Here is a 13,899-nt window from a genome sequence, read left to right as displayed (position 1 = left end):
TGTAGGAACTACACACTGAAGGTTTAGGGATAACTGGACATCTTGTTGGCAACTTACATTAACGCCAGGGAGAAGAAATACTTTGTATTCTACTATATTTAGAAATCTACACCCTGGCTGGTGTAGTTCAGTGGATTGAGTGTGGGCTGCAAACCAAAGGGTCGCCAGTTCGACTCCCAGCCAGGGCACATGCCTGGGTTGTGGGACAGGTTCCCAGTGGGGGCCAAGTGACTGGCAACCACACATTGATATTTCTCTTCTTTCTCCCTCCCTCCCCCTCTCTCTCAAAATAAATAAATAAATAAATAAATAAAGAGAGAGAGAGAGAGAGAGAGAGAGAGAGAGAGAGAGAGAGAGAGAGAAAGAAAGAAAAAGAAAGAAAGGGAAAGAAGAAAATTTTTTTGTAACTCGGAGGCTGTTCCAAAGGAAAAAAATACCAATTAAAAACAAAAATACCAATTAGAGTATCTTCTTAGGGATTGACTTCTTGTTCTGTTGGTGGTTTTCAGGTGGCCTCTAGTTAAAGGGAGAAACATTTTGTATTGCTGTAACAGTCTTGTTTTGTGAATTATTTTATGGAAGTGCAGGTGCTCAGAAAGTTTACACATAAAAATCTGCCTTTTGGCTTCAGGTGTGTGTATATGTATGTGGATGTTTTGATCTTACACACATCTTACTAGCTTTTACTAGCATTTTGTACCGTTTAATGTTCCTTTTGAATTACTTTTAAAAATTGCCACTTTTATTTCTTGGTTCACATTTTACAGATAAAGGATATATCAGTAGTTTAATATTTAATATCTGATAATGGCAAGGATGTTTACTGTCATTTTAAATATGTATTCACAATAATTTTAACATCGTTATGAGTGATAATAAGAGCAATACCTCTTTATTGAGCATTCTGGGTGTTGAGTATTTCTAAAAGTTAACCGTGGTGTTACATTTTTTCTTCTGTGAAATGGGTGTAATAAGAGTCTCTTTCCTCAGAATGTTGTAAGGATATGTGAAAATGCATATAAAGTGCTTCGAATGGTACCTGGCTTATAGGTGCTTTAATAAACATTAGCTAATTTATTATTATAATTATTATGCTCTATATTTGCATTGTTTTACTTAATTCTCAAAAGCCCTAGAAGTATTTTCCCTATTTTACAGGTGGAAAAACTCAAGTTCTGAGAGTATTCTTAATTCCTCTAAATTCTTAATATACTGTAATTTGCACTTCATTGTGTAGAACTTAATATTGTTTATGTATGGTATTATTCTCATGCTAGTCTCATCTCTTTAACTGTATTAAACAGTTTTTAGCAAATTGAGATGTTTACAGCTCTTAGGTTACCTGCAGTGTTGGCACATGCTGGGTATTCAGCAGTTCTTTCTGAATAATCATAAAAAAATTGCAAATCACCTGCATTTGCATATCTGGCAAATTAACAATATGTAGAGACATTTCTGCTTAAGAGATCTTATTCTTTAATTCTTAGGGTGGAAGAAGGGAAGGAGGAAGGAAAGAAGAAGCTTACAAATTCTGTTTTGGTTGCTGCATATATTCAAAAGATAAAACTAAGTAAATTTAGGTGAAAAGGTTATTTTCATGAAAAATTAAATGGAACATGTGACATAATTTTTCTGAAAAAAGTTTTATTTTTATAAGCCTTGTTAGGGTCAAAAGAAATTGAGAGTAAGTGTGTTTAACTATACATATGACATTAAGTTCTTGGATATAACCTTTTAATTTATAAAGTCTTCTCTGTTGAAAATGTAGGGAATTTTAAAAAACACACTCCCTAGATAGTCAAAGTATTTCAGCTGAGCTCTGCCTTTTTGTGAGTAGTTGCTGAAATGGCAGGACATTATCTAGAACCTCTTATTATAAACAAATGTCTGAGGGTGATTATTTGTAGAAGGGGCATTTAGCATGCTAGTTAGTAAATTTAAGAGGTGACTGGAATACTGCTAACATATTATACCGTTATTTGTTGGGGTAGCCATTTAAAGATCGCTGTGAGTGGTTCTACGAGCATTTGCACTCAGGACAACCAGATTCAGACATGGTGCACAGGCCAGTGAATGAAAGTGATATCCTGCTGGTCCACAGAGGTATGTGTAACAGAGAAAATGGACGTGTATGTGAGGCACAAAATACTAATTATTGTAAGTTTTAATATGTGAAATTAATCAATGCTACATATTTAGATTCTATTTTTAGGAGTAGCTGTGAAGTTGTGTCAAAAGCAAACTGTGCAAAGCTAAAGCAGGGAATTGCTGTGCGGTTCCATGGAGAAGAAGGCATGGTGGGTATGAGATAAGTGCTGTGAATATCACTGCATGTAAAAGGTTGGAATGCACCTGAATAAAATTTGATATTTAATCAATAATGGAAGAAATTTAATATGATTTTAATTTTATTATTTATAAAAAATGTCCCCATTTTATATACTTCCTTTGATACTTAATTTTATTTTCTTGAACTCAGGGTCAAGGTGTTGTGCGTGAGTGGTTTGATATTCTGTCTAATGAGATAGTCAATCCTGATTATGCACTGTTTACCCAGTCAGCTGACGGTAAGTTGTACAGTTTAGATGACTTTTTCTGTGGCTTCTCACATTTTCATACTACTTCAGTGTATTTTATTCATTGATTCTCATAGTAGCCCTATGAAATAGGTGGAGTATTCCCATTTGATAGAAGAGACAACTGAAATTCAGAATGTTTGTCTACGTTAACACAATTATGAGTGGAGACTGACTCAGTCTACCAGACTTTCCTTTAAACACTTGATTCTCAGATGCTTGTCTTGGATACTAGTGCTGGTACCCAAGAAACTTTTCATTAGTCATTTGTAAACTAAAACTAAATTTATTTACTTTAAGGATTGTCCTTTAGTCTACCTTTCTTGAATTAAAATTTCCTTTAGTGAAATAGTGATAGTAGATGGACTTAAAAATAATGTAAAGCCTTATTTGGAGAAATTAAAATTTGCTAGGCCTATTTGAGCTTCCAGGTCTCAAAATTTATTGTTCATAAAAAGACAGTCTAGAGATATGGTGTCAAATCTTAACTTAAAGTCTGTTTATGAATAGTAACTTAGTTTTCAGTCTTTTTGAAATATCAAGACCTTACAACTAAAAAGCTCTTACTGCTGGGGGGAGGGAAGTATAAGGGGACTAAATGGTAATGGAAAAGAAATACAATTAAGATTACATTGTTTTTTAAAAGCTCTAATTTAACCATATATTACAGATGAAAACCTCTGTTGAAATGGTGCTGTTGACCTACAGAATTGTAATTTTATATTGTAGGCTAAATGGAATTGGTTAATACTGCCTTATTGGTGTGAGGTATAGTGGAGAGTTTTGTAACTTAATAGAGACATCCAAGGGAAGGTAGGATTTCAGTTTCTAAATGCTGTGTACCGTTGCTTTTATTTCCTGAAAATGTTTTCTTTCCCAGTGTTTAAATTTTTAAAATAAGAATAAGAGTGCTTCATTAATTGTAGTTCCTGATTGCATCCAACCAAATGAGCAGCAAATCTCCTTTGAATAAGAAGAACGATTCTGGGAGAGGCAAGCAGGGGTGGGCTGCAGTGATGCTAGGTAGCTGTGGATGTTTATCTGTGTGACGGGCTCCTCAGATATGCCTGGTATATTTGAAATTATTTAGGAATATGGGACTGCCAGCTTACACCCTGTTACCTTTAACTCTTTGCTATGAAATGGATTTGTTGAATTTGACAAGATTGATGGGACACTGAGTTTAGTTAGTTAGGCCTAGTTTTTGATGTAAGATTTAGCATTAAAACATTGTATTTTAGATTTCTTTCTTTTCTTTACAGCCCTTTATTCTGAGTCTAGTTAATTCCATACCTGAAAAACAGATTTGATGTAAAGTCATTAGATGAGGTACTTCCTTATGCTACAAATTTATAGCAAAGCATATACTGAAGCACATAGACTATAAAGATTGTGAGTTGTCCTGTGTGTAAGCTATGTGAGTATTTTCTTTAGGGTCATAGTATTAACACATTAAAATCTAGGTCACTGATGGCAAACATAAGACCTGAGGGCCGAGTCCGGCCCTCCACTTTGTTTTATCTGGCCCGGTGCCTTGTTTCTCACTGGCAGCAGTGCCCAGCTCCTTGCCCCCTAGTTAAGGAGTTGTTACATTTATTTTAGTCCTAAAATTACGTTCAGCTCTTTGAAGACAACCTTGAGGCTCATGTGGCCCCTGGTGCAAATGACTTTGACACCCCTGATCTACATGAAATCATTCTTATGTGTAGTTGACATGAAGAGAATTACATTTAAGAACTAACAGTTTCTAAATGTGGGAAATGTTTAATTAGATCTAACTTCTATAATAATTTCTCTAAATTAAGATACATTTGAGAAGTGATGTAGTATAGTGGCTGTTTGGCCTTTGTTGTTACACTGATGTGAATGATGGCTCTGCCTCTCCTCATGCTATGATCTTGGGTCAGTAAATGTAACCTTTCTGGATCTCAATTTGCTGATTTGAAATGGTGACGACCAATGTTTTATAATGTAGTGAGTGAGAATCAATTGGCTGTTGTGTAAAAAATGATTGGCCTAGTACCTGGCACATAGAAAGCGGACATAACTATTAGATGTTATTGTTACTGTTCTGTGAAATACAGTTTTTCTGAAGTGATGAAAATAGCTGGGAATATTACAGTTACTCTTATTTTGCACTTAAAACATAACATAAAATTTATATTGTTTTTACTAGTTTTCAAGTTAAAAACTATTATTTGTTCCCTGAATATTTTTCCTATTTGTTTCATTTTTTTTATGTCTCCATATCTATTCTTTTTACTAACCCAGGCTTCCCAGAAGTACTTAGGGAAGGAATTATACACAGCCCTGGGGGTAAAGTTGAGTTATCAAAAGTCTTTGCTGGTTCATCAGTTACCCTAAGCACTCACTATTTTTAATAGGTAAAAGATATTTGTGATTATTCTCAGAATACTATATTTTTTGAAATTATGGTAGGTTTATCTTTGAAGTTTTTCTTCATCTCACAGAACTTTGCTTTGACTTTTAATATCCAGTCTTACATTATGACTGGGAATGATTCTCAAAAGGTGAATAAATAGCTTTATGTGGCTCTTCTAAATCATTCATCCATAAGCTTCCAAATTTGTACCTTATATCTAAGTAAATTTGTCATGGCAATTTAGTCCAGTGCCGATTCTAATAAATCAAAGACCAATGAAGAATAAAGGGAATTATTGTCAAAATATATATACTAAATGACCAAACATTTCACTCTCCAGTACTTCTTTATTTTTCCTTTATTTTTCTTGGATGCCATTTCATTAGATTTATCAGTTATTCTTTCTTTTAGCCCGGGTGCCTAGAAGAGTAGTAAGTAGCATGAACTCAATAAATATTTGTTGAATGATGAGAGAAGTTAGTGATTATCACAAAAGAGTAGGGAGGGAGGGAGGGTTATTTAAAGTTGAGATTTTGGTATTAGATTTATCCATTGCACTAGATTTCTTTGAGACTTTGTTATTTTTTAATTTTTTAAAGATTTTACTTATTTTTAGAGACAGGGGAAGGGAGAAAGAGATAGAACATCAGTGTGAAAGATGTTGATTGATTGCTTCTTGCAAGCCCCCAACTGGGGACCTGTCTTGCAACCTGGGCATGTGCCCTGACTGGGAATCGAACTGGTGACCTTTTAGTTTTCAGGTGGGTGCTCAATCCATTGAGCCACACCAGCCAGAGCTCTTTGAGATGTTTTTATTGTGATAAAGTAAAATTGACCATTTTAACCATATTAAAGTGTTATAATTCAGTGGCAGTAACTACATTTACAATGTTGTATAACCATCACCACTATCTGTTTCCAGACTTTTTTCATATAAGTGGAGTCATATACTCCATTGCTGTAGATTGTGACAGTAATTGATAACTATTGCCCTTGCCATTTTTACTTTTACACCTCAGTGGTATTGTACTTAATTGATTATTTGCCATGAGGATGAATTGGTTGACTTGTGGACTTTGGTGATTTTCTGATAATTGTTAAACGGTATCAAGTTCATTGATTTGATCTGTCACTTAAGAACAGTTGTACATTTAAAATTTTTAGATATTCTCTTGTAGTGCTCTGTTCTGTAAGAAGCAAAAAGTAGTAAATATTTACTGTTCTGGGCCTGAAGGACAGTAGAATGCCTGAATTCACAGCCCAGTAGCTATTTCCCCATACTGCTTATGACAGCACTGCGTGTGTGTGAGAGTGTGTGTGTGTGTGTGTGTGTGAGAGAGAGAGAGAGATCTTTTAATATATTATTTCCGGGGCCTCTCTGACAAATCTTCCAATTACAACAGTTAAAAGTACAGTTAAAAGTATTCTAAAATTTTCTCTGTACAAAGACTTGCTGTGACACGTGTGTGAGTTAATGGTCATCTTTTGTACCTCAAGTTCCACTGCCAATTATATAGTCCACAAAGAGCATTCCTGTGGAAGTTTATAGGTAGCTTCAGTTTTGCTGAAGTTTTGTATGAACTGATTTATCTGCATTAAAATGATCTCTCTTCTGCTTATAGGTTTTTTAAGTAAATTATTTTGTATTTTAATAGGAACAACTTTTCAGCCTAATAGCAACTCCTATGTAAATCCCGATCACCTGAACTATTTCCGGTTTGCTGGACAGATCTTGGGATTAGCATTGAACCACAGGCAGCTAGTCAACATTTACTTCACAAGATCATTCTACAAGCACATTCTTGGTATGGCTGTAAGATTATTTCCATAGACATTTACTTAAAGTGTTTTTCTTAAAGTTTTTAGGGAAATCTAATTTGGTAAGTAATGGCATTTTGGACAAGATCATTATTATTTTCATTAGAAACTATCTGTATATGTAAGGCATTTAAATGGGGGCCTGAGGAGGGTGGGAAATCTACTCTTTTGCTACAATTTTTTTTTATTTTAGTGTGTGTGTATTTATGCTAAGAATGCATATTGATACGAATATAATAAGAGAATTGGTACTTTTTGAAGTTTATAATTTCTTGAGTAGCTATTTCAAAGAAAGATTCCATTGTAAAAATGTGGAAGAAATGTAATCTTAAATTGACAGACCTTCAGATTCAGGAATTAGCATCCATTTAAATCATGCTGTGAATTTGATTATATTTTGCAGTTTTGCACAGTATCTGTAGAGGGCAGTATTTTACCATTAAACAGATAAGGAAAGGCAAAAACATTAAAATATGACTGCTGTATGTTTACATTTATAGGTATTCCTGTAAATTACCAAGATGTGGCATCTATTGATCCAGAATATGCCAAAAATTTACAGTGGATTTTAGATAATGATATTAGTGATCTAGGTCTAGAACTAACTTTTTCTGTTGAGACTGATGTTTTTGGAGCAATGGAAGAGGTGCCTTTGAAACCTGGGGGTGAAAGTATTCTGGTGACACAAAATAACAAAGTAAGTATTTGAATTTTTACCTTAGCCATTGTTTGTAATTTGACTCTGATATTCTAAAGTCTCCTGGCACTAACTAAAAAAGCTTTTACTGTTAGAGTTTAATAACATTTTATAAAAGATAAAATATTTAAATTAACTAAACCATCACATATCAGACTTATGGTTAATAAAATTAAAACCTTTTTTCTTTCCTTTAGTTGGATTGTAGTTCCAAGACAGCTTCAGAATCATCTAACTATAAAAAATAATGTTCCTGGAACCTTTTTAGACTAGCAATTTAGTAAAATACTGATTTTTTTTTTTTTTTAGGCCAAAAGAATTGGCCATTGTTTTAGCTAAACTCGCTGAGCCTCAGTTTTCTAGTCTGTAAAACTGAGATGATAATGCCTCCTACAGAGAATTTTTACTAACATTATATAAACCTAAAAGCACATTACAAACATTATTTTGTTATTGGATAGTTTTTTTTGATAAAATAGGCTTTTAATTTCAGATGTTTACAGGGTATTGGAGACCTAGATTAAGCTACATATTTTACTTTTTGAAACTTAGATACTGTACATATAAACAAGCATGAAGTTTATCTTTGGCACATAAAATCAGGAACAAGTTTTTCCACATTTATACTTGGAAATGTTTTAGTCTACCCTCTCATTTTACACGTGAGGATACTGAAGCCTAAAGCAAGCACCAAAACCCAGGTCTCCTCGTTGCAAATCTAATGTTCCGTGTACTATTTATAAAATTGATCATGTTGAGGAAGACCTTACTTGACTTTTAATATAATGAAGCATATTATGCTCTACAAATTAAAACAGTAAAGTACTTAAATTAATTTTTAAAATCTATATTAGCTTGCTAGTGAATAAAAATATTTTCAAATTCTTCTAATTTTTAGATTGCCCAACCTTATAGTGATATGTTACTTTATTTTACTCTGGAGATGTATACTCAATTAAGGGCAGTGAAGTCATAGACTCCTCCTTCCTTATAAACAAGGGATTGCTTTTCGTGAGGAAACCTCAAACGTGATTCCTGTCTGTGAAACGCTGTGTCTGATGAGTGGCTTTGTCACTCCTCTCAGATATGCTTTAGGTAACACGGTGGAAAGCCCCAAGTAACAATTGCACGATAGGTATTCATACCTATTCCTCCTACTGGAGAGCTTCCTTTCCACTATGATGTGATATTTGTTTAGATTTTTAAAAATTCATATTTTATTCTTTTACAGTTAGTCTTTTATTGAAATCTAGAAAGAAGGAAGATACAGAAAAAATAATAACAAATGAGAATATACTCACATTGAAGGCATACACTTCATCTTGATTCTAGTCTGAAACTAGAATACTTTTGTAATATTAAAGAGCTTGAAACTTTAGTTTCTAAGTTTAATACATTTTTATTTAGCTATCTTAACTAATTGCTTGGTTGATTACAGGCTAATCTTTTTCAATAGTTTTAGTAACAAGTAAAAGCAGGATCTCAATCACTAATATATTAATTCTTCTCAGCTTTCATTTTTCTGATATAAACATTTTTCATAATAAATTGAACTTCTTCATTTTCTAATATTATCAGTAAGAGCCAAGTTTGATTTTATATCTAATTGTTGATGCTTAAACATTTAATGTCATTTAATAAACATCCGGATTGTTAAATACTCAAATCTTTAGAAACATACCAACAGCTTAAATTTATCACTCACAATACTTTAAAATTGTTAAAGTATTTAATTTACAAATAAAAGTTTCAAACCATGTCCTTTAGAGGTGTTTTTTTTAACATACATTTTTGTCATGAACTTTTGTTACTTTAGGGTCAGCCTTTTATCTACTTACCTTTATAGGTATCAAATGATAATTGTCACGTTTGGAGTTCAACTTCAAAATTTATAGGCATTTTGAAGCTTAAATTACTTGCCAAGCTAGTTAGTAAGAGAAAGCCTATGTAAGCTGATCTCCACATGGGGGAGGCATTTATTCCTCAGTTTTATTGAAAGGCTTTGGTAATTACAGAGTGAAACCAAACAGATGAAAATACCTTTGTTTAAAAAGCAGTACATTAAAAAATATAAGTGATGTAAGGCAGAAGACAATATATTGGTTTTACATTTGAAGTATATTGCTTTTCTAAATTTAATTTTGTATGTGTCAATGATTTGTTTTAAAATCTGACAAAAAAACCTTGGCTTCATTTTTGAAAATGGCTGAATTACCAGGAGCTAAATATTTACATTTAAGTATTTTTTTAATCTTTATTTTGTTTTGCTTTCACTTTTTTACTTTTAATTTCACTTTTAAATTCTTGATGAAAAACTGAAATTGTAGAAATCTGGAGTTAAAAGTGACTTTTTTCCCCCCTTAAATCTTCAGTTATAGCTAACAGCTAGAAATGAAGAGTAAACTACTTGCATTTAAGTGTTAGCAACACTTTTACAATACTAATCATCAAGTTCATTCTGGCTGGGAGGGGAAACATGGGGGTGGGATGAGACAGGATATCAGGGAATGGAGGAGGTGGCATGGAAATTGAACAGAGGAGAATCACTAAGTGGTCAGTTAGGAGTAAGGACGGGTAGAAGGAAGTGTTCTGTGCTTACAGGAAGTCACAGGGGTGATTGAGCATATGTTTGGGGAAACACAGAGAGAAGAGACTTGTGGATCTCTTCTCTTCTCTTGTGGATCTCTTCTCTTCTCTTGTGGATCTGCTTAGATTGCAAGGTGAGTGAGTGGAAAAAGATGAGGTGAGGGAGGTAGAAAATGGCCAAATCTGAAAGACTTTAATTCACAATTAGAAATTAGAAAATTATTGAAGGCTGTTGGGGTGATTGCAGATGCCATAGAGGGGAGTGACATGATTGAATTTCTGTTTTTTAAGGAAAACGTAAACTCAGCTCGGAGTGTGGGGAATGGATTGAAATGGGACAATACTGGAGTCAGGTCAGCTGATAGGATGTTGTGGCATTGGTCTGTGGAGCAAGCAGGGGGGATTTTATAAGACAGTGACAGCGGGGATGGAGAAAGTGAGATAGCTTTCAAGGATACAGAATTTATAGACCTTAGTAATTGGTTGTTTGGGAAGGTGAAAAGAACAACTCGAAGATGACTGTGGATTGGCCCCCAGAACGATGGCTGGTGTTGCCATCCTGCTCTTCATCAGTCTCATTACCATCAGTCTGGTTTCTGGTGATGATAACCGCTACTGTCTATTGAGTACTATGTATGTATTTCATGTACTTAAGATGTGTTTTTTGTGTGTTTCTCATTTATTATAACAGGCTTTTGAGATAGTTATTTCTACTTATTGATTGTGGAAACAACTTTAATATTAAAAGCATCTGACATTTAAGTGCTTATAATGTGTTAGGCACTGTTCAAGATACTTTATGTGAAGTGTAGATATTTTTTCCTACAAGTCAAGAAACTGAAGCATAAAGAATTTAAGTAGCTTTCCTCCAAATCACATGATTAGTAAGTGTTGGAGCTAGTATTTGAACACAGGCAGACTATAAATTTCAAGCCTGAGTTTGTAACTATGACACTATATATTTCTTGTTTTTTTCCTCACCCGAGGACATTTTTCCATTGCTTTTTAGAGAGAGAGGAAGGGAGAGAGGAAGGGAGGGAGAGAAACATTGATGTAAGAGAGAAACACTGACCAGCTGCCTCCTGCATGCGTCCGGACTGGGGATCGAACCGCAACCTAGGCATATTCCCTGACTGGGAGTCCGACACTCAACCCTTCAGTAATGGGTCTACGCTCCAACCAACTGAGCCACATTGACTAGAGTGACACTATGTATTTCTTTAGAAGTTAAATAACTGTCTTAAGGGCTCAAGATTAGTAAGTGGTGGATCCTCAGTTTAAATCAAGGTCTGTATGATTGTGTAACTGCTAGGCCTCTTATTTACTAAGTCAATGAATATGAACAAGGTTGCAAATAAATATTTAGCATGTTTTCCTCCACTTCATTTTTATATGGTTAATACCTTGTATTTTATTGCTACATTCATTTGATTTATTTCACACACAAACACTTCTGGTGCACATAGAGGCACAAAATATAAGTTTGTATATATAGTGGTGGATTCCTTATTTTATCTACAGAAAAGTGTACTATAAGAAATCTTTTCATTACTTGGAAAACTTTTAAAACAGTTTAGCTCGGAGCTTCTCCATATTGAGTGTGTGCATTATTATATTGGATTTTAAATTATCTTTTTTTTTTCATGGAGATATGTGCATTTATGCTTTTAAATTATCTTTAATATCTCTCTGTCTAAAAAGAGAACATACTTTTCTTTGCATTTTAGTAAGTATATTCTAAAATTTTACCAAATCCATGAAATGGTTATCTGAAGAATCACTATTTTCAATAACTAAATTTTCTTCAAGGAAACTAAAGTAATATGATTTTTACCAGACTATTAATGTTTGTAACTAATCTGTGACCTTGAAAATAAGAATATACTCATCAAGAAAAAATTATTGAAAAATACTATATTGTAAGAACATGTCTTCTTTTTTTTTTATCTACTTATCCCTACAAAAGAAACCTGTTATTCTTTTGAGTTCTAGGGACAGAAGTTTTCAGTGATAATTGTTCCATAACAGAGCAGTAACAATTAAGTTGATAAACCAAGGAAGGAAGCTTTTATTACCAAAAATTTATATTCAAACAGTTCACTGAATTATGTCAAAATTAATGCTATTTAAACTATAAATTGCTAAAAAAAACTCCAGACAGTTTTATAAATATAGACAAGTTTATCGGTATACTTAGAGGAGGGGAAAGGGACATCTTGTTTTTACTATAAGAATTTATTATTTATATAAATATGGTTTAGTTAGATATTTTTCTACAAAGAATGAAAAAGAAGAAAAATAGCTTCAAAAGATGTGTCAAGTTTTCAACATCACCACTGTCCTTCATCAAAAGACATAATTTAGGTCCAAATAAGTTGGAATTTTAAGGAACATTTCTGAGTAGTGATATTAGTCATTATACACATTCAGAAAATGTTTTAATATTTTAAAACATTTCTATAACTAAACCTGTAATTTATCTGGAGCATAGTGTCAGAAGTTGCATCTCATTAATCTTAATGTTATTTTTTCCTTCTTAGTTACTTTTTTTTTGCCTTTGTTGTATCAGTTATGAGGCTCAGAAGTTCAGCTAAAAGAGTTGCTAGGTTTTTGCTGTTATTCTTATCTCCACACTGAGGCTTTCTAAGTCGAAAACTATATATGTTGACATAACTATTCAGTACAAGTACTAACTCAGAATTTTGTATATAGTTAATTCTTCAACTTAAGTCTGTGGCATCTGGTATTATTTTATGCCCTCAAAGAATTAACAACAAAACTCAGGTAGGAGCAAATATCCATGTGTTAGGGGATGAAAGATACTACCCCACCTCCCTTAAGTTATATCATCTCTCTCTCTTTTTTTAAAGATTTTATTTATTTACTTTTTTAGAGAGGGAAGGGAGGGAGAAAGAGAGAGAGAGAGAGAAACAACAATGTGCAGTTGCTGAGGGCCGTGCCCTGACTGGGAATTGAACCTGCGACACTTTGGTTCTCAGCCTGCGCTCAATCCACTGAGCTACGCCAGCCAGGGCTATATCATCTCTTTTAATACCTTAGAAAAGAGTGAGATTTTAGGTTTGGTTCATATTTAATGTTTGATTGTACAGTTCTTTATGCCAGTGTTTTGTAGACTGATTATCATCTGTATATCCACTGTTTAAGGCATGTAAGATTTTTGATGTAGATGTGCAGGGCATACGTGTGGAGGTGAGACACTGACTGCTTGCGTAGGCAGAGGGAATGCAGCCAGTGCATCTCCATAGCGCTTTGTGAACAGTCAAAATGTTAGTGCATAATAATAGTGGCCTTTCGTAGTACTGATTATACAGTATTGTCAAGAAAATGTTCATGTGTGTTTTTCTGTTTGAGGATGTACTGTATAAGGAGGCAGAGCAACATTATTTTAGAAGCTTTTGGATTTAGATTTTTTTCTGTTTTCTGTAGATTTTAACTGTTAAACACAGTTATTTTTCACTACCTGAAAACTCTTATTTTACTACTCTCAGGGCTATTTATGATGGCTAGGGTTTTATTGCTTTACTGAGAAATAATTTAGACCAAGATCCATTCACATTTAAATTAACTTAATATGGACACTGGTATCTGAAAGAATTGATTTTTACTAACTGATTTCCAATAACTGTGAACCAGAGTTACAGAAGTAAATGTGGAAAATAATGTTCGATGGAAGAGAAGGGAACGTGAGCAAAGATTAGTATACTTGTGAAAGTTAATTTCTGAAAATCAAATGTATGAGTAAAAAATAGTAATTAACTGACAAAAAAGAGAATTTGTACTAGTCTAATAAGATAGACTGCAATGGCAAATTAAAATAG

The 13,899-nt window shown here is 33.5% G+C and overlaps 1 protein-coding gene across 4 annotated transcripts in view; it reads left to right on the top strand.

Annotated features, from left to right (window-relative positions):
* HACE1 (HECT domain and ankyrin repeat containing E3 ubiquitin protein ligase 1) overlaps nt 1-13,899 on the top strand; it is a 91,032-nt gene that overhangs the window by 58,619 nt on the left and 18,514 nt on the right. For all 4 annotated transcript variants that reach the window (XM_045843398.1, XM_045843397.1, XM_045843399.1 and 1 more), the window contains 5 exons: nt 1,992-2,103; nt 2,200-2,297; nt 2,480-2,567; nt 6,615-6,764; nt 7,278-7,474. In XM_045843398.1, the coding sequence (XP_045699354.1) occupies nt 1,992-2,103; nt 2,200-2,297; nt 2,480-2,567; nt 6,615-6,764; nt 7,278-7,474 (645 nt within the window). The remainder of the gene's footprint in view (nt 1-1,991; nt 2,104-2,199; nt 2,298-2,479; nt 2,568-6,614; nt 6,765-7,277; nt 7,475-13,899) is intronic.

The sequence above is a fragment of the Phyllostomus hastatus genome, unplaced genomic scaffold (genome assembly GCF_019186645.2).
Source record: "Phyllostomus hastatus isolate PE091 unplaced genomic scaffold, TTU_PhHast_1.1 phas_contig_40, whole genome shotgun sequence".
In the NCBI taxonomy this organism is placed as follows: domain Eukaryota; kingdom Metazoa; phylum Chordata; class Mammalia; order Chiroptera; family Phyllostomidae; genus Phyllostomus; species Phyllostomus hastatus.
Note: the sequence above shows the minus strand (reverse complement) of the source record. Positions and strands in the feature narration are given on the sequence as shown.